The sequence below is a fragment of the Neodiprion fabricii genome, chromosome 6 (genome assembly GCF_021155785.1).
Source record: "Neodiprion fabricii isolate iyNeoFabr1 chromosome 6, iyNeoFabr1.1, whole genome shotgun sequence".
NCBI classification, from domain to species: domain Eukaryota; kingdom Metazoa; phylum Arthropoda; class Insecta; order Hymenoptera; family Diprionidae; genus Neodiprion; species Neodiprion fabricii.
Window position 1 is genome coordinate 20,424,798 of NC_060244.1, and position 19,735 is coordinate 20,444,532.

General features: G+C 41.7%; 5 protein-coding genes across 11 annotated transcripts in view; 2 read left to right on the top strand and 3 right to left on the bottom strand.

The window, feature by feature from the left end:
• Positions 1-5,854, bottom strand: LOC124184747 (hematopoietically-expressed homeobox protein HHEX). Its single transcript, XM_046574805.1, has 3 exons — positions 5,177-5,854; positions 650-879; positions 1-558 (listed from the first exon to the last, which is right to left on the bottom strand). Exons 1-3 carry the CDS (start codon positions 5,472-5,474, stop codon positions 376-378), a joined length of 711 nt encoding a protein of 236 aa, XP_046430761.1. The 5' UTR covers positions 5,475-5,854; the 3' UTR covers positions 1-375.
• Positions 744-19,735, top strand: part of LOC124184739 — a 21,724-nt gene continuing 2,732 nt past the window's right edge. Inside the window, exons 1-7 of one of the 2 annotated variants that reach the window (XM_046574783.1) lie at positions 744-881; positions 10,487-10,568; positions 10,677-10,879; positions 10,952-11,123; positions 11,406-11,580; positions 11,685-12,570; positions 12,831-12,993. In XM_046574783.1, coding sequence (XP_046430739.1) covers positions 10,496-10,568; positions 10,677-10,879; positions 10,952-11,123; positions 11,406-11,580; positions 11,685-12,570; positions 12,831-12,992 — 1,671 coding nt within the window. In that variant the 5' untranslated portion in view covers positions 744-881; positions 10,487-10,495 and the 3' untranslated portion in view covers position 12,993. Of the gene's footprint in view, positions 882-10,486; positions 10,569-10,676; positions 10,880-10,951; positions 11,124-11,405; positions 11,581-11,684; positions 12,571-12,830; positions 13,126-19,735 lie in introns of those variants that run through there. The other variant, XM_046574782.1, reaches the window with a different exon arrangement.
• LOC124184745 (uncharacterized protein C11D3.03c) lies at positions 13,038-16,439 on the bottom strand. The gene is made up of 7 exons (XM_046574803.1): positions 16,291-16,439; positions 15,105-15,363; positions 14,868-14,922; positions 14,256-14,408; positions 13,809-13,966; positions 13,616-13,721; positions 13,038-13,313 (listed from the first exon to the last, which is right to left on the bottom strand). Exons 2-7 carry the CDS (start codon positions 15,354-15,356, stop codon positions 13,225-13,227), a joined length of 813 nt encoding a protein of 270 aa, XP_046430759.1. The 5' UTR covers positions 15,357-15,363; positions 16,291-16,439; the 3' UTR covers positions 13,038-13,224.
• Positions 17,595-19,735, top strand: part of LOC124184741 (uncharacterized protein ZK1073.1) — a 16,240-nt gene continuing 14,099 nt past the window's right edge. For all 6 annotated transcript variants that reach the window (XM_046574785.1, XM_046574787.1, XM_046574789.1 and 3 more), the window contains exon 1: positions 17,595-17,605. The gene's annotated coding sequence lies outside the window, so the exon portion shown is untranslated. The remainder of the gene's footprint in view (positions 17,606-19,735) is intronic.
• Positions 17,882-18,863, bottom strand: LOC124185556 (trichohyalin-like). The gene is made up of 4 exons (XM_046576433.1): positions 18,736-18,863; positions 18,372-18,576; positions 18,157-18,298; positions 17,882-18,093 (listed from the first exon to the last, which is right to left on the bottom strand). The coding sequence occupies exons 2-4, from the start codon at positions 18,561-18,563 to the stop codon at positions 17,882-17,884; spliced, it is 546 nt and encodes a 181-aa protein (XP_046432389.1). The 5' UTR covers positions 18,564-18,576; positions 18,736-18,863.

Below are 19,735 nucleotides of genomic sequence, written 5' to 3' on the forward strand. Positions count from 1 at the left end.
ACCCAATTGTAAGTATAAAGTGCAAATAAACAAAACTGCACGATTATAATTTCTGGCACAAAGTTGACCAGCTGTGATCGATCACCCGATCGACTCGTCACGGTTTCTTAAATGTGGGACTGCGTAAAGATACATCGTTAATACCAAACTTGGGTAGAAGTATCTATCCACTTGTGTCGAGACTTTTCAATAGTTCGAATCTTGATATTCGCAGCTTTCCGAAACGTTGAGCGTACGTCCGACTTCGCCTAGGGGTGGGAATATTTATACATGGATTAGTCTGTTTCGGGTGAGTGTGATCAGCACGCCTTCGTATCTCGTGTCTTATTCTCAACGGAGATATCGTGGCATCTGAATTGGCTCTCCAACGTTCGTCTAGTCGGTAACCGAAATCGGACTTTCGCAGTCGCTGTCGTAAGGCTCATCCAGCTCCTCGTTAGCCTCTCCGCTCGTACCATTTTGAAGCGAATTTCCCGAGCCTTCTCCACCTTCACCGTTTGCCGCCGTTGGATTGGCGCGTCTCCATTTTGCTCTTCGATTTTGGAACCATGTCTTCACCTGTTTTACAGAAGGGAAGTCAAATGCTGAGGATAAGCTTGCAGTGACGAGGCATAACATCAACTTTAATGCCGATAGCATCGTTCCTTACCTGACGATCGGTGAGTTTCAACTGCGCAGCAAGATGCCTGCGGTCCTCAGGGCTGAGGTACTTGTGGGAACCAAATCTCCGTTCAAGTCCCGCAGTTTGCTGTGGTGTAAAGCGGACCTGACCTCCTTTGCGTTTGCTGTGATGGGCGGCCGACAGTCGTGCCAGTATATTGTGCTGCAAAGGGATCTGGTAGGGCGAATAGAGCGGCCAGAATCTGGTTGGTGGAACCGCTGTAAGTAAAGAAAAAAGTAAGCTATAATGCCCTCTGAAATCGGGATGCGCCAAATGCTACACACTGCACCGGGTTATTTCGGCGAAGCGTCCCACGGGGACTTCCAATTTTAGCTAAATCAGGGTACATTTCGTCCGCTGCTCTTTTGTTAGCACGCGACTAAAACTCGGAGCTGCTCAGAGTGGATTTGTACCCTGATTAGTCTATGATTAGGTGCCCCTATGGGGCACATCACTGAAATAACCGGGTGCGTAGCTGCACCAATTCATCTTATTATACACAGTTGTGACGAAAATTTAGCAGGCCTATTCCGTGATACGTCGCGATTCGAGAAGAGATAAAAAAATGTGGTACAATGGCCGATCGTTGAACAATACGGAATGACAGTAGAGATATTGGAGTCGGGGGAAGGCCGGGCGTATGCAGGGGATTCGGTAATACTCTGGCACGATTGATCGATATTATTTTGTCGGGGTAATCCTTGGTGGGTTTCGGTAGCGGCGCGGGCCCAAGGCTCGGGCATCAGTCAGTGCCCAAACTGATAGTAGTACGAGCCGATCGGTGCACCTTGCTCATCCACATGCGTATATCGCGGGGGTTTTTGTGTACATTGTACATACGTGCAGAGACTTGCAGGCCGCAAGGATGAGGAGAGTTGCGGGTGTGGGTTGCGGCCACTTATCCCGCACGGTGGCATTAATGATCAATAGCATTATAATCTCTTTTTGGCGCCTCGGAACATTCATCAGACAATCAAATACATTACTGATAACCGTGTTGACCGCCGACAAATAGACGACTCGTTCCCTTTCGTATAATACCGGTAGCACCGCGATGGTACACAGTAACTATCGTGTATCTTTTAGGTACTAGTATTACTGCATCGGTCCAACTACGCGTGTATATCGGACGTAATCGTGATCCTCGACGAAGTAGCCGGGGCGGATGGGCGTTTGATGTAACGGTTTTAGATCCTTGATCGAGAACAGACTGCGGGGAAAAACGGATCGATCTAATATTGACGAGAAATTAGGTGCTCTTCTGCAGGTTTTCCTCGGTTTTCATGCCTCGACGAATGATTGCGCAATATTTTCTACGCTACAACATAGCTCGGTCAAGTCCGTTCGCCATATTTCTTTCAAGTCAAAACGGCGACCCTGCAATTTCAGGGAGTCGCGATCATTATGGAGCACGTGAGTTTTCACGCGTAGACAATTACATGATACTACGGTAGGGTATCGAATGTGTCAACGATACTGCCTGTAATAAATATCAGATGCCAAGTGCCAAATATACCGGTAATCAGTGATCGATTTGAAAATCAAGGAAATACTGATTAGTGTGTAATGCGGAGAACGAGATCTTCGACCGTATCCTTATATACATGTATCTTGACGGTATATGACCAAGTATTACGTTAACGTCCCCGACGATTTCGCAAACGATGTGATTCATACGAAATAATTTACAAGTCATTGAACATTTGTCATAAATTAGGTAAACACGATTGCGCGCAGTAACCGATGAACACAATCAGGTGTGAATAATAATTTAAGATTTGCGGTGGAATTAGCGCGCGATTAATGGCAGGTAGTATCAGATGTGTTATTTTCGAAAAGCATTCGATTGTCGTGAGTTTTATTGCGCGATACTGTTATTACAGTAATTACAATGGAAGTATGTAAAATTACAACTTAAAAATAGTCCGTAATAATACATTATACAAGATTAGCGGCTTGTCCATCCAGCTGACGCACACTAGTATGCGGTAAGGATAGACGTTTCGGTGTTTTTGTCAGATAGGCTGTACACACGCACGACACGATAGAGAGAACCGATTGAACGTGCGGACGGATTGACATATTATTCCAGAGCTATTAGCCGGGTTGTCACGATAAAAGCGCTTACCGCGAAAGCTTAGTTATCAAAAGATGTCGTAGATTTTTGATTAATCGATTTATTAAGCCAGATATTGCATCACTGGCGGAAAACCAGCAATTGGTATTCAATAAAATATTGTTGGTGCGCGATATTATATTTCCTATCTTTATTGCGGCTGTCTTTAAATGACTAACTGAATGCGATAATTGCTGCCCTTTACAACGATTGATAATTAACGAAGTGAACGATAGTGACGCTACTTTTTTTCATAAACAATGTAAATTTTTGCCAATTAAATCTAGTACCGGAACTACGAATCGATCGGTCTGAACGGTTTTCAGCATGTTTGAGAACGGCTGTTGCACCCTTTGCCGAAGAGCGTTTAATTGATATGTATATTTGTGATAGATAGGGATTGTTTGACGTATTAAGTTTGGAAAATAAACTTTTCGAGATAGTCCGCGCGATCAGAGTTTGTGCCTTTTCCAAGTTGTTTACCGTATGCATATACATATACGGGCACCGATTAAGCTTATATACGGTATACGTATACATAATACTCGTGTATATATGTAGAAATGAAAAGGTGCCTGGAATCTCTTTTTGACAGTATCGTCGTACGGCATTTGAAAATTAGATAAATTCTGACCTTGGTAGATCTTAATCTTTCTGTGTTACACAGTGGATCATCGTGAATGACAATTTATTTAATATCAACAAACGTGCGCTGACTAAAATTGGATGTTGAAGAAGCACGTGCTTGGAAATTCTTTCACATGACTTTAATCGTTGAGTAATTAAGTAATTAATAACCAACTACTTGACGTAATCTATAATTCACCGCATTAAACGCCGCTTAATCTTAATTACCCTTTCCAGAGCTATATGATTGATTAACTAATTAAATTATTTGTCGTTTTGTTGCGCTCGATTTGCTCAATTATGATCTCCTCGGCTAAACAACCTGATTTTGAACATTTTGTAATATATCCTACTAAAAAGAACAACCTGTCTATCATGGTCTAACGAATTGTTAGCTCTCTTTAATTACTGATTGTTCCCGGATGTAATTGCTACTTGAGAAAATTTCACCGATAACTTGTCAGACGTGGGTAGTTGTCAGGAATGTTGCTTTATATTCAGCCGTTTTCAGCGAGATACAGCGGAGGCACGGAAAGTAAGTACAGGAAGGAAGTCCCTGAAGATAAACATATCACGTTAACTCCCGGGCTGCACGAATGATAAACTATTCGGCTCGAAGGCGGGCTGAAAGGCGTACGGTACCCAAGTTTTTCACCGATTATCAAAATTGATTTTACCTCACCCCAAATTTTGAAAAAATAAAGTACGTTTGCACTTCGAGTGTGCCTGTACCTACGTTACGTATATCATCTCTCCAGCCTCTGAGAATCACGGCTGTAAACGGAAACGGGAAGTGGCTGATACTCGATTTCTTTGACCACGAATGATTCTTGGGGTTGATTTTTGTAGATTTCTTCTCGCCGACAGCGACAGATTGTATTGCAGTTATAAGTGCTTTCGAACAAGCGGGACGGTGGTTATTTTGCGGTCTCCGAAGGATGTTGAGCAATCCGAGATGGGAGTCATACTGTAAAATTGTCATCGAGTCATGTGTTGCAATTCTGTAATACCGCGGGAAGTCTGACCGGATTTTGGAAAAGTAAATTTTGTCGTTACTGAATTCTCTATTACGTCGCGCTAAATTATGATTCATATTCCCAAAGAATAAATCTTGATAATATTCCAACTTCTTTAGTCACTATCAATTATATTACCACGAAAGACAAAGTGGGAAATACGTTCATGCACTGGTTTCGCACCATAGGTATCCTGTTACTCATGTAATACGTAAATAAAATTCCGCAGACAATATCTTTGCGGGAATCCCGTTATGCAATTTACTGTGGGCATTGTAAAAAGCTAAAGGATGTGTCTAAGTACACATTATAAATTGTTAATTCGCGTTCACTGAACAGCTATTAGTTTGAATATGAAATACGAATGCGAGTACAAGCGTAATTGTGTGCGTATATAAAGCCCACTGCATGGTCAGTAGCCGCATCCTGTAAGAACATCGACGTTTCTAATTAAGTATTATCCTCAAAGGCGCAATATTATCGTTTATCAACCAACCAAGCTGCCCATGGTAACAGTACTTTATCGAGCTGGCAATGACATATGTCGCATGAATTGCGAAAACACGCGATATGCATGCATCAGGTCCCCGATGATCCTGATTTGGATGTACACCAAAAGCACATCAATCGTTCGTTATCTCTTTGAAGCTCATTTCAGTAAACAGGATTTTAGTATGTTCGAAGAAGCTAAAAACGAGCCAGTATTTTCGCTCCGGGACATTGGCTCACCTCTGAAGGGACGACTGGATAACTCACCTCTGAAGGGATGAAGGTCGTAGGGAAGACATAGTCGCCGATCGTCCATATGCGGTGCGTAAACGGGAGTTGGTCTCGCAGGCCAGTGTGCTTGGAGATGCATGGGAAACGGGATGGTGGGTGTACGCGGTGGTGTTGAGGGTGTCATGGGGGTGTCGGGTGACGTCGGAGAGCTGCAGGAGGACCTCTCACCCTCCCTGGACGAGACGGCGCTGTCTCGAATGGAGGATCCACGTTCCGGATGAAGGAGATCGTCGATGCGGAACGACCTCGTCGTCTTGCACATCGTCGCTGTCATTTCCACACGAGGAATTGGATCACCTCTCGAAGCTCTAGTTGCGTACCTCTGCGGCTTGGGTACGGTTGTTACTTTCTTTTCGTTCAAAAAATAAAAAAAAAACGCTGATGGCTATTTCCTGACGATCATGTTGAAGGGTTACTGGTCAATTCGAATCGCGTCTTGTCCTCAAATCCTCCTCCAACTATCTACTGACGGACTCTTCGAGCGAAGGCCGAGTGTCCTGCATCCAACTTCCGCCAATGACTGAGTCCAAGGATCTGTTAATCGGACTCCTTCAACAGTGATTTGTGGGTAATTAAGTGTCGACTGCCGGACAGGACCTAAAAATAAGCACAGAACTGGGAAAAACTCGGCTGTGACCGCGATCGCCACTCCGTGGCGTTACTTGTCCTCGGTGTCAGACGTGACTGGCAGTCAGGGACCTCAGGAAAGATCGCGTACTGTCGACAGAACACGCCGCCCTTATCACCACGATTACTTCCTCACTCCGCCATTGGACAGCAATAGCAGTGATAAGGAAGATAGGACCCCTTCTCCGGGGCCGGTAGCTTCCAGCCTGCCCACTGGTGCCACGCGATCTGCTTCCTCTCTCCTTCATGGACCCAATAGACAAATCTAATCCTCCTGCGAGGGGACAAGGATTTTTGGAATTTTCTCGAATTGCGTATTTTCAACGGGTTTCAAGTCATTATTCGATCAACAGTTCAGAAAGAAAGATTCGTTAATAATTTTAAATGGTACGACTGACGCCAACGCGAATTTGTCGTTATAACTCGTACATCGTTCAAATTATGCAAAATTTATCTATTTCGAAGCTCTGATTATCCGAGAATTCGAATTTTTGTTATGCTCAGGATATTTGTGCGATATTGTTGACGAAGTAACGAACTCGAGGTCTGTGAGGGTAATTACATGTACTCGTAAACATCGGGTCGGTGAACAGAGTCCAGGCTTTATTGCTAAATTAGTCAATTGTAATCGATGCCTAGTTAAACTTGATACTGCACATGTGGCGTATGCTGATAGAAAATTAATACCATTTATTGGTGCTTCTGCCGCAGCAGCGAGGCAATTAATCACGTAACAAAACGGAGACAGACGAGGTTTCTGGTTTTAAAAACGTGCGATAATTCACTGACAATGAGAATAATATTTATTAATATAATTATACTTACGCTGTTCGAAAAAGTTTGCGTGTATTATAGGCTTAGTGGGCCTAAGCTTCTGCCCGAAGTGACAACGAAATCTAATTGATGATATTTTACTATCGTCTGTACCGCAATACAAAATCTATATATTAAATTTCATTACAAGGAATATTATATTTTTTACAATGAAAACTAAGGACGACAATCGGTGCGTGTACCCTGTCAATGACTTGGCGAAAATAGGAAGTGGAGCGGAAGGATGACCTCAACGGGAAAATGATTGTCGGTCGTTTTATTTTTTTTTATTTTTCTGTTAACCATAATGTCATTCGGCAAGCAAACAAATATTATCCTTATGCGGGTATACGTAGAATATCGTACAGCGATTTTCCGTTTTCTCCACATGTAATCCAATTGTAAAATAAATCGAATTTACTCATTAAGATTATTACACACTCGTTGAACCGTACGGTAAAAAATCGGTGGTTTATAAATGCGATATCGAGCTCACATCTGTTTGTACAACGCTACTGCGTCACGATACTAGAAGATAGTTTCGTATACGTAATATATGTAATAACGTACTCTCGAAAAAAGTATCTGAACAGCGTGAATTTCTACGCGCCATTGAGGCACCGGATTAAAGGTATTTACCGATCCATACATCATTCAAGCTATACTGCGATACAATATCGAAGAACAGTAAATCATTCTTTGGCAAATAGGGGACAACCGCCTCCAAAATTTAACGAGTAGAACGACCCGGTTATCGGACATATTTTTACAGCCCAGGATTCTTCTAGATTGCACTGATTCCTTGTATTATTTATAACTAGATTCTGCCATGGCGATCGTGATCCTTGCGCATTTCACTCTAAATCCTATACTCAAGAACGAGCCATACTCACGCACATCGTGGCAAAAATACAAGTACAAGCACACGAACGATTTCCATAATTCGTTTTGCCGAATCCAAGAACTTCGAATATCAGGATCGTTTTACTCGCGGTGTTTTATCTTGAAAACATGCTGGTCAGTAGCTGAAAATCATTTTACCTGAATTCACTCGACAATTTCCGATTGCTGAAAATGAGCTCCGGAAAATGTAGAGGTTTATTTTTTTAATCATATGTCACAAAAATGATATACACTGGTTTCGAGCAAATTTTTTTAAAGTATGTGACGAATATTGTTTAGCTAAATTCAAACACCGGCACAAAATCAACAAGAGCACTGTTGACATGGTCGTTGTTGTACAATATTCAGCAGGACTTAAGCACTATTTCACTTCAAAGAAATTCATGGAAAAAATATTTCAGTTACCATTTAACTTCCGACGATAAAGCTTATAAAACGACATGCCGCAGTTTGCGAAACAGACTCACTCGGGCCTCTATTCACTCGTATATTCCTTACAATTGTTTTCGGTATCTGGTATCTGATTTTTAACCGTATACGTGGTCGCCGCTTAAAATAGTATTTGCTAATTACTTAATTAATATTACGCCGATTTGGCCGAGGAAAAAAAACTGCCGAATATGTCGAGGCCAAAAAAGTTATCATGTTTAGAAGCCGCAATCACCGTTTCCTATGCGGTTTTGACAACCCGTGATTGGGGCTTGCAGGATTTGAGCCATAGGCGAGTTTTTTTTTTGATAATGAGGCCGGTACTTCGAAATACATGCACGCAGACCAGTTGGCCATGCAATAGGGCTCTCCGTGATGGATGAGGGCTTAGCTCGGCTACCTCACCGACCTCGACGACAAGTCTACTTCTATCTTCGGGTTACGAGTTTTCATTTACTGCTTCGTGGAAGCGTCAAATGCTTTATAAGTATAATGATAATTTTTTTTTTTTATTTTAGTAGGCAAATTATCTTTTACAATTCTCCCGAAGTAACTGGTAATGTTTATAAACTGGCGACTCGCGTTGCCTGTAATTTCAAATAATGCACACTGCTCGTAGGGAAACTGGTGTATAACTGGATGCATAAGTAGAGAGACAGTGTTTATTATCATATTTAGAACGATAATTGCGAGTTACCTTGTTTTCGAAAATCGCGCCGGAAAAAATTTATGGCACTACTTGCGGATATTTTTTAACGTATCTTCCGCTAGTTGACGTAATAAAAGAATTATGAGAGCGAAAAATTCAATTTTTTATCTTTATCAAATGTGGTGAAGTAAGATACCAGACCGTTGGTTTAAATGGATGACTTCAACTCCGTCTAAAGGATAAACTAGAATATTGGATATATTAGCTAATTTCTAAGAATTATTTCTCATTTGGCGAACGTTATTTGCTAATCACTGCACAAGAATTGCAATAAGTTCAGTAAATACAAGCTACGATCAGTTAAATCATTGCGTAAAGTTGTTATTTTGCTTATTATAACTTTATGACTGTTTCCGGTTAGGTTGTGATAACAATTAAAAATGGCAGGTCCAAAGTTTGTTCGCGTTGGCCAAGACAGTGTATTGTGATAATTGCTTTGGCGTCTTAATCTTGTACGTTCATATAAGCAAGGATCTTATAAGTGCGGTCAGATTGTTAGAGTCGTATACGTAAGTCGGTGTAAGATTATTTTCCTGTATAACCCTATCACCGCAGCTTCCTTTCGGAACTCCTTTGTAACGGACCGACAACATTCCTTCACACAATCTATTCAAGTTACTCATAATTCTCATGCATTCGCTTATTTTTCCAATGCAGATTTTCTCATATTACCAGGATTGTGGATTCGCGTTATAAAATTCGCTGCTCTGTCATTATTACTATCATCGCAGGGTTAATTTACCCTGATTGATCTACAGGAGCATTATTATCGATCTTAATGACTCGGATATCGTTGTTCTGGGCTCGATAGCCGCGGCGAGTGTCCGTATCTTTTATTATCATGTCGAGACTAAGGATTATGAAGATAAGGATTTGAACGATTTTGAATACCGTGTGAGATTTACTTCGCACACGTGTTCACACAAGGGTATGAAAGGATACGAGTGCACGAGGTTTAAGTTAGTAACGTTATCGTAACGAAACATCGGGGAAAAATCACTATTTACGTAATTTTACTACGATTTTGAAGAAAATATGATTTCGGGACATGACTATGTCTTGTTTTGTTACGATCTACTTAATTTCAGACGATTCTAAAACCGCGAAATAACGGTTTCTTCTCCGCATGAATCTTTACGATAACGTTACTAACTTCAATACGATACTAGCGAAATGTTGTTAACAAGATTCGTGAGATAAGAGGTCGGAAAATTAGAACAACCTGCGGCAACATGTTCGTGCAGGTAACCTCTGCACACGTAAATCATCGCGTCATCGCTTTACGGGGGTTGACAGTATCACCGTGCAATGACAGCAGCCATTAGCTGATGTCAGTCATCCCTAAAGTGCACCCTTGTCAAACGCCTTGAACGTCGAGTGATTCCGAACCTTAATAGCAAATATCGTTATCGTGTTACGTTGTTCACTCGCTGCTATCGCTGATCCTCGCTGCAAATTAGAGTAAATGATCATATCGGCGTATCACACGCGCTCATTTGCGTTCCACAGCTTCGGATTGTTGGCCGTCAAAATCTGTACGCTTGTTATTTGATTATTATCATTATCATTACTTTCATGCCACGTCATAAACCATTATCGATATTCAAATGTCTCGAAGCATTCTTTCAGACCGTTGCGGCTGTCATTTTTTTCCCCTCTACTAGCCGTTGCATACTTCACGCCGTTCGCAGTTTCGAAGCAGCAACGATTCCTCGGTGTTGCTGTAAAATCGTATTAGACAGAGATACGATTAGCTTGAAATACTATTCTAGCTGATTCGGATTTACAGAAAAGTTTATAATCAGTTTTCAGACATGAGCAGCTACTTGAGAAAACGTTTGGACGATATTGAACTACGCAACGAACAGATGGTGGAAAGAAAGGCCTGTAAGTATGTCGGTGTGTAAAATTTGAGATGACCTTGGTCAACGGAAATCGTTAACTCTAACGATACTCTATTTTATTTTTTTATTTTTTTCCTTACTGTTTATTCAGACGAAGCAGAAATCGATTCGCTTGAGGAGCAGCTGAGGTTTCTAGAAAGCAGCTATGAGCGTTTGCAAGCTACTTATAAATCTACCTTGGAACAATCGGCGCTGAAGCAGGTTGATCTCGTTGTGGCGAAGGACATTAACAATCTTGCGCAATCCATGGTTCAACAAAAGCGAGCCTTACTCAATGAAGAAAAACGAAAGCTGGTGGGTGATAAACTTATTTGCATCCCGCGACGTGTTCTACGCGTTATAAATAATTATTTATAATAATCTTAGGATGGCTTGCATTGGCAAGTCTGGGAGGAACAGAGAAAAATGTGTGATGAAGTCTGGACATGTGTTGCTGAGAATGACAGTGTAAATTTTTTGAACGACTATCCTCTCGTTCTGGAAAGGCAGAAATATGCCTTTTGCGCCGCGCACGAATTCGACGGTGACCACAAGGAAGGTATATTATAAATCATTTGATAGTGAAACGGATAAATCTCAAATTTCGGCGTGCACAATTTCAAACCCGGTATATTGATGTAGTTCTTGCCCTATTCTTAATCACCGAGAATTCGAAGTATGAATTACAATCCCATAACGCGATCGCAATATTAGATAAACAAGTTAGAAACTTTGAAAATTGATGTGGTTCGAAGCTAATTGAGGAAGTTGAAAATAAAATAAAAGGTAAATTTTTTCGTCCGTTTTCACGGTTCACCATATTGATATACACTCTGTACAGCTGTCAGAGAGAATCCGGGAATCAGACAACTTGTAGCGGAAGTAGCTGCTCTGGAAGCGGAAGTTAGGAGTGCTGAAAATAATTGCTTATCACGAAAGCTGCAGGAAGTTGTGTCTGAAATAGAGAAATTAATGGGTAATGATTCTGCATACGAGAACGATTATGAAACTCAGAGGTACGTCATACTCCTAATTTTTGCCTGTAAATCTATACGCTGAAAAGTTTTCTTGAACCATGAAAGAGTGATACTCTTCAAAAACAAAATTCCACCTTTTTCAGATTGATTGAAGCCTTGGAAAAATCTCACAGTGAGCGGATGGAAATCGAAGCTGAAATATCACAGATTGAGCATTGCAAGGTTGGTGTTTTCCGAGAGGAAGGGACAGTTAGCAAAACACCGATCAGTCTCGAGGATTCGAAGAATTTACTTTCCGTCAAACACGAGCCGCAGTATGATTCTGGAAAGGGTGGTGAACATTTGAAGAATGAGGCGCAATATATTCCGGCCGTTAACGCTTCGAAGGAGGAGAATTGGTTCCAACAAAATACTAAACAACAATCAGACCTAGATGACTTGGATATCGTTAGCGTAATTAAGGAGCAGGATAAGAAATTGCAGGCTAAGAAATGGTACGCAGATTATGTACGAGATCTTGCAGTCAACGATGGGAAAACCGACCTTGGAAACAGTTATGCTCCGTTGCGTCAGGAAAATGCTTTAAATTTCCCGGCATATGCAGACGTATCAACGGTTGATAATGACTCTCCAAATCGAAACTGTGTCCTTCCTGATTCCGAAAAGAAAAAATTTCAGCAACCTAAAGAGCTGACGAAAGACAAATATCCAGAACTTCACGATCCCGAAATGCTTTCACAGTCCGAGCACTCGGTGAAGTCTCATTTCTTTGAAAAGAAAAAAGAAAACGCGCCCAGTGAACTTGGTTTGGTTCCGGTATCGAAGACGAAGAAGAACTCGAGCCCAGAGTTGTCAGAAACGAAGATGGAGATCGGATTACTGCGGGAAATCACGGAGTCAGAACGGAAATTTGAACCAATCTTAGTCACGCCGAGTATCTTTTTCAAATCTGAATCAGAAACCGCATTTGATAAGAATTCGGTACAATCACGTTATAGCGGGACTGCACCATCCACTTCAACCCACGGCGTAAGTACTCTTACAATTTATGTTATCAGTGCTTCACTTGCACTTGTATTGGCTGGTCACAATTTGTTGTCGTTTCATCGTGTGTATACATAAGCTGCTCGCTTTTACGTGCGGATAACATAATAATTCATCGACGGAGATTACAACGACTTATAACCGGAAATCTGCAAGATAGCTGATTGCGTATTCATCGCATTACAAAGTATCAATCATAATTATCATTGAAGATTGAGATTTATTTTATTTGAATGTTCTGACAGATGAGAACGGCCACGAAGAAGTCGAAATTCGTGTTGAAGACACCCAGCAAAATAGGAAAGACTGGGTATCGTCAAAGGATATTGGACGATTTTCATAACTTCATGTTATCGGGGATTAAAAATCCCAAATCGACCACAGTGAAATTGGAGTACGACGTATGAGGTATTATTATTTTTGGCTCTTATTTCACAATCCGTCATAATTGTAAAATGACATTAATCATTACCATGCCACATTGTATATAACATCGGAAAACATACGTAATAGGTAATAAAATACTAAATATTTGTTTTTCGTAAACGAATATTCTGGAACTCTTGGAAATTACACGGGTATAATGAAACGAGAAAGTATAATTGCAGTGTGATAACGCGTGCGTAAAAATTCATCAAATCACTTCTCCTTTCTTCGAAAGACCTCAACTCCCAGTGGGTAGCAAATATTGTCGGGAACTGGTTGTCCAACGGCGATGGATACGTCGCCTGAAAAAAATTAGCAGATAAGAATTCTTTTCCCAACAGCTGGATTACTATCGTTTGTCGATCAATTATGATTCAGACTCATGCACGTTCTATTGATGTCCGATGATATCATCATTGAGACCTTTGGCCCCTGATGGACACTCAATTATTTGACAGGAGATTAATTGTGCTCCATCAAGCAAGTATAACAACGAGTTATTTATTTATTTTTTTTTTTCTAATAATGGAACAAGGTGATAACTAGACATTCTTTAATCAGCTGAATATCCAGCGCGCTCATTGAATCGCAGATTGATAATTACCTTGGGGACAAGCGCTGAGACCAACCAGCAAATCCATTTCTGCTATGAACTCGACGTAGTCCCCTTTCCTGGATGGACTAGCTTTGCAAAAGTACTGATGGGTGTCCTGAGAAATCGAAAAACTGAAGGCTGCTTCGATCCTTTACTTGAATTAAGCACTAGCTGCATGATTATCGACACTTAGCTTTTTCACCTTCGTGAATCCGGTACACATGAAAATGTTCCAGACGTCGTGCACGTCGTCTTCTGTGAGGCCAACTTTTTCCACCGCCTTCGTAAGGTAGCTGTGGCAGGAATCGTTCGTTGGTTTTCCGGTTATGAGCTCTATCGTGTGATTGTCGCATCTTGTGCCTGCAAACGAGACTAGTAAGGTTGGTTGGTTAGATTAACCAAACTTATATAAGCAAAACGGCGCAGAAACGTTCCTTGGGACATGCCGCTCGCTGCAGGTATTCGAACCCCGCAGAGTTTACCACTGGCAAAGATTATAAAATAACCTTTTTCCGCATAATTGGTTCGGACTCAATCTTCCCCAATCTACCCGACGGTATAAGGTTAGTTACATGGTTCTTTTTTTCACACGTGATAACTGCAGGTACGATGCGAAGTGAAAGGTACTTATTAAACCATCACATTTTACCTATCACATCGTGTACGCTGCCACCGTCTTCGTCAATTCCGTATCGGGACAGTGAGTCGGCGATCACCGTTGCGAGAGGTCTTAAATACGGCAAGTTACTCCAAAGTCTATCGTAAGTTGTCAAGTGGGCAGCGTGCAGTTGCCGGGTTTTCCCTGAAATGGTATGGAATTAATAGGATAAGGTCTCATAATTATAATATACATGCGGACAAAGTTGCGGTAAAAGTACCGGACCGCATTGTGTAAAAGTAGTTGTAAAGACGTACGCATGGGTTGGAAATATCTTTTTCTTTCTTTTTAAATATTTGCAACTATGTGTAGCGATGAAACGTAAGTTAATGTTGTGCGTGATTAACGCCACTTATTTCAATTTCCGCGATATTTTTCGACCGTAAGTATATAAAATCTTGTCGCGTTAATGGTGATGAAACCACAATCATTGAAAAGCAGGACATCATTTAACTGCAACTTGATATTTCTAATCGTCCTGTATTCGATATGCTCAGAGGCAGGCGAAAATACGCATAATTGTGATTTTTTTTTCTTCGCGTACTGTTTTTGTTTGCCATTTTACATAAGATATGATGTTATGGAATTGAAAATGTTGCTCACCGGAATAGAACCGCTCTTTGGGATTGTGTAGGTTCCAAATATTAATGTCACCCACCTGGAATACAAAAAAAAGTATTATTCCCGTGACATTGAATTTCAGTTTTAGTCTCATATTAATATTATCGGTCTACTTCGAATCATATTTTCTAAACTGTTTAAAAATACGGAGTTGAAAGTCTTCAAGAATATTTGCTCTAATACGTTACAGGCATCCTTAAGTTTTGATTAAAATCTTACTTGAGATCCTTCGATCACGGTGATCCTACAGAGGTCACCCTTAATCATTTTCCAAGTTTTTGCCGATTTTTTTGGCACCGTCATTGTCAGAACAACGTCACCGAGCAAAGCGTCATGTCTCGCCTTGTCGTACGCCGTTCTGTCTATCATTACCGCATCTGGTTTATCGTAGCAAATTATGGGTGATCTTTTCGGAAATTCCCGTGGTTTGTTCAGTTTCGGACACAGGCTGGTTGGGCGATCCTCTGTCATTTTATAGCTGAAACACCAATCCATTGCATAATTGTGAATCAATTCTCCCCTGTAAACTAAATATAGCCCTACAAGGCATTTCAGCTTGCATGAGAAATTTTCAGTTCCACGTTTTTTCAAAAGCACCGCCAAGTTCATTTCAAGGAGGTCCAATGAAATCTCATCGTCAGCTTCACTTCTCAGAGGAATTTGCGATACGCGATTCTGCAAGTCGAGCTTCCGCAGCTCCAACGATAAAAGCTGCATTCGTATCGCGGGATGAGATACAGGTTTCTACGTTGCTCAGTGTAAGTGTAGGTATTGAGAAGAAGAGATCGCGATTAATCAGAGCGGCGGATACGAAGGCGGTAGGTATACACACCGTCACGGATTCTAAGCGGCTAATTTTTAGGAAAAGTCTGTTACGTTGGCAACGCAGATTCAGACCGTAGCGGCCGGCCGGCTGTGACACTGAACGCTGAATCTGCGTTGCCAACGTAACAAACTTGCCCTAAAAATTAGCCGTCTCAGAACCCGTGACCATATGTGCGATTTACTGATCCGTCCTTAATCGCTAACTCTCACTCGATGCGCCCCGCGGACAGAAACATGTTCCGCGATTTTGATTACAGATGTCATTGCCAATTCGGAGTGGAAAGAGACGATTATTCCACTCGTTTTCAACGAAATACGCGAACTTGGTTTCAGATAATCGGAAATAAACGTCATCTTTCATTAATAATATCGTGAAACTCATTTGTATGTAACTGCACAATGAATTTGTGTAGAAACAATCGATTAACTGTAATATGTGCGTGTTTTATCAATTGGATTGTCGATTTTACCGCGATTTACAAGTTAATATAAATTTCAGCGATATCCCGTTCTAACGAATATCGCTTCGTTGCAGTATCAAGATACAAATAATTATAAACGTAAATATGACTATACTTACATCAACCACTTTGAGTTGTAAGATTTCACTACGCGTCAGACGCGACGTAGAATTGTTGAACACGTCAACGGCCTGAAAACTGTTGTGATGTGAATAAGAGGTGATCACTTAATCTACACGTCACGTGACGCTTTGGGTGAGTGGGCAACTTCACGTTTGAGAAAGTTAGGAGATAACGCTAGCTTCTCGGGAACCTTCTAATCAGCTGTTCGACGTCATTGACGTTAATCAAGCCTGACATTTCGAACGATAAAAACGAGCGTGTTCTTCATTTTTGGGAAATCGGTATAGGCGAAATTGAAAAAGAAGTGAGAATAGATACAGAAACCACGTGACGACATTTTAGTCGTGTGGTAAAGTTTCCTCATTGATTTATGATACAGCGTTTATTGGACATTATTGAAGACCTAAGAGTTTCGATATTCATAAGGCTAAAACGCGACGAGCAATGCACATTTTATATAATACAGTGGATAAAATTTGTCTCGTGCTTTTTATGCGACCTTTACGACTGTGTAAATTGTCGAGCCTATGTAGGCAGTTAAGTGAACCTGCGTGTAATGTTAATGTAGATACGCGAGCTGAGTATGGAGATACGTTATACCTATATACGCTGTGGATATAATACGCGGTAATGGGCAACGACACAATTATCGGTCGTCATGTAGGCTGCGTAACAGAATTTGACTAAACGTGTCACTTTACCAATGGCTATTACAGGCACTTTGACGCGTACAGAAAATTATTACGAGAATGAAGCGAACGCGTGGTGTATCAATGTAGAGATTTAATTTGAACCTGCGGGTGTTATTGATACGACTTCAATGAAAATACTTGTATAATAGTGAAAAACATTGCCTCGCGCGCAATTTTAAAACTCGGGCTTCGGTCTTTCATATTTCATTTTGTTGTTTGCTGAGAGATGCTTTCAGTTATCATTTAAATGAAAAAAATCGAAAAAAGAGCGAGGAAACACTGTGTCTGTTCACAATGGTACGATGATTTTGATATCACATCAGTTAATTATCAATGCATAGGTATAAAATAATTGTAGTTATATTTAGCCGACCAGATAACAAAAAAAAAAAAACTAAATTCGATTTTTCATTGGCGTAAAACATTCCGATGAGTTAGTCAACAGTTTTGACTTAAATATAACGTTCGTGCTCGGTGTATTCATTCTACGTATTCGATTTATCCGGCGGTCATCCAACTTCCGGCGAAGAGCTTCAAGCTCGGGAGTTTGCAAGATTTTGGAATTCTCGTAGACAACAGGTGCTGGGCGTGAAACGGTTTGTCTGTAACAAACGTGTGCGTTTAATCAGAGATTCTGACAACGAACCTTCTTTACGTCGCGGAATGAAATGTATACAGACTTGGAGCCTCGGTGCTCGTTGATCATCTTTTGGACACAATCGACATGATCTTTTTGCTTCCGACGACGTTCCTTGATCGCCTCCCTTCGGGAGATCAATTCATCCCGCCATTTATCCTTGGCGAGATAAAGCCGTTCTTTCAGCTGAAAAAATCGGCGAAGAAGAGTCGACATGAGGGTGAACTGCGCGAGGAATGATTTTATCTGTAAAATAATCTATCTAGGCGAACGGACCTCGGCTAAAGACATTTCACACATCAGTCCTAGTCTGCCGGTTTCCGCCTGGTCGAACTCCTTGGCACGCTGACCTTGCAAAGACTGAAGTGTTTTAATTTCCTGGATCACCTGAAGTTTCCTCCGTAGTTCTTCCTCCTTCTGTTCGATCAGACAAACCTTTATCCTCCGCGACTCCTCCGCCACTTCCGCAGCTTCAATGCGTAGTCCACGTTTAGCCTCGTGTTGCAACTATCATCCCAAAGCATGCGTCTTACCTTTCTGACGTTTTTCGTCCACCATAGACGTGTACGCGTTCTTTGCCATCTGCTCGGCTTCGTGACACCTTTCCACGGTTCGTCTCAGCTTCTCCATCTCCTCTGTACGGTACTTTTCCAACTTTGCGTTGAGCTTTTCCCTCTGGAACGTTGAAGCGCAGATGGAAATGGTGGTTCAGGGATGCGTTCGGACGGCTAATCAAACGAGGACTTACTTCCGAACGAACTTTGTCCCCTTGTGCTTTGGCCTCATCGGCGAGCTGCTGCTTCGCCAGAAGCGATTCTTCGTAACTGATCAGACCCGCCAGGTGTTTTTCCTCGATTTTTCGCAAGCTCTCTTCCTTCTCCCACCGCCTCACATCTTCTTCCAGTCTCTGCACCTCCGACGGGTTGAACGAACCCTTCATCAGCTCCTTCAATCTGCATGATATCGAATTGCGGAAGTTGTTGTTGCGGAAGAGGAACTTCCAATATTTGGGACAATTAAAGCTCTGGAGAACTTGAAAAATTGCCTCACAATCTGAGGATCTCTCCAGGGTTCAATAGGGGCTGATTGAATTTACCTAATATCCAACTTACTTTTCCACTTCTTTAACTTCTCTGTTCGATATGCGCGCCCCTTCTCTCAGGATGGTCGTTACGGTATTTTTTATCGGCACATTCTGGAAGGCGTTTCAGAATTAACGGCCGTTCGAAAGTCTACGGATTAAGATAACAAGGGGAGTTCACGCGACATCAGTTTAAATTAAAGTCCCGTCTGCGACTTGGAATTCGATTTTGCTCCGAGGTCAAACGCTTTCGCCTCAACTACCCGAACAACAAAGTACGCGACATTGAACGAATTCACCTTAAACACGGGAATCCTCTTGGCAACGATCGATCGTCGACACTTGATCCTCGCTTCGGCAACTTCGTTAAGAAGCCGCTGGTACCGTTTGCTCTTCTCGGTTTTGAAACAGGCAGGAACCTTGGCGTTTGCATCTTCCAAACGTCGAGCTGCTTGTACGCGATGCTCGTTCCGAAGGTTAGCGATTTTCGACTCTATCTCTGGGGGCTTGTACAACGTTTTTGGTACTGGTTGCACTGGCGCCTTGAAAACCATCTGCGGAACATGCTTTATAGGCCCGGACAGTTCTTTAACAGAGTTATAAGAACGTGTCTAACCTCTGGAGTGCAGGCAGGTGCTGCAGGCAACCTTTTTATACGTCTGAGGACATTCATTTTGACAGGGATCGTGACCTTCTTTGGAGAAACCTTAGGACGTTTTGAGGCGAGAAGGCTCGTGTATATTGTCTTAAAACACAGATAAAATTTTTCAAGTGAACTTAGCACACGATTTTCCCCTGTTTTACTTGGATTGAAATTTAATTCCTTTCGTCCTACGAATACCTGGAGGACTGGTACAGCCGTGGTAAATGGTTCCAGAATTTTCCGCTCTACAAATTCAACGTCAAAGACGTCGCAGCCGGTGACGTAGAACCACGAACCTAGCTTGGGAGTCAAGAGAAAGGACAGCAAAGCCAGCATCTTCGAGACGTCGAAAAGCATCAGGCAGTCTAAAACGTCGCTGATGCAAACG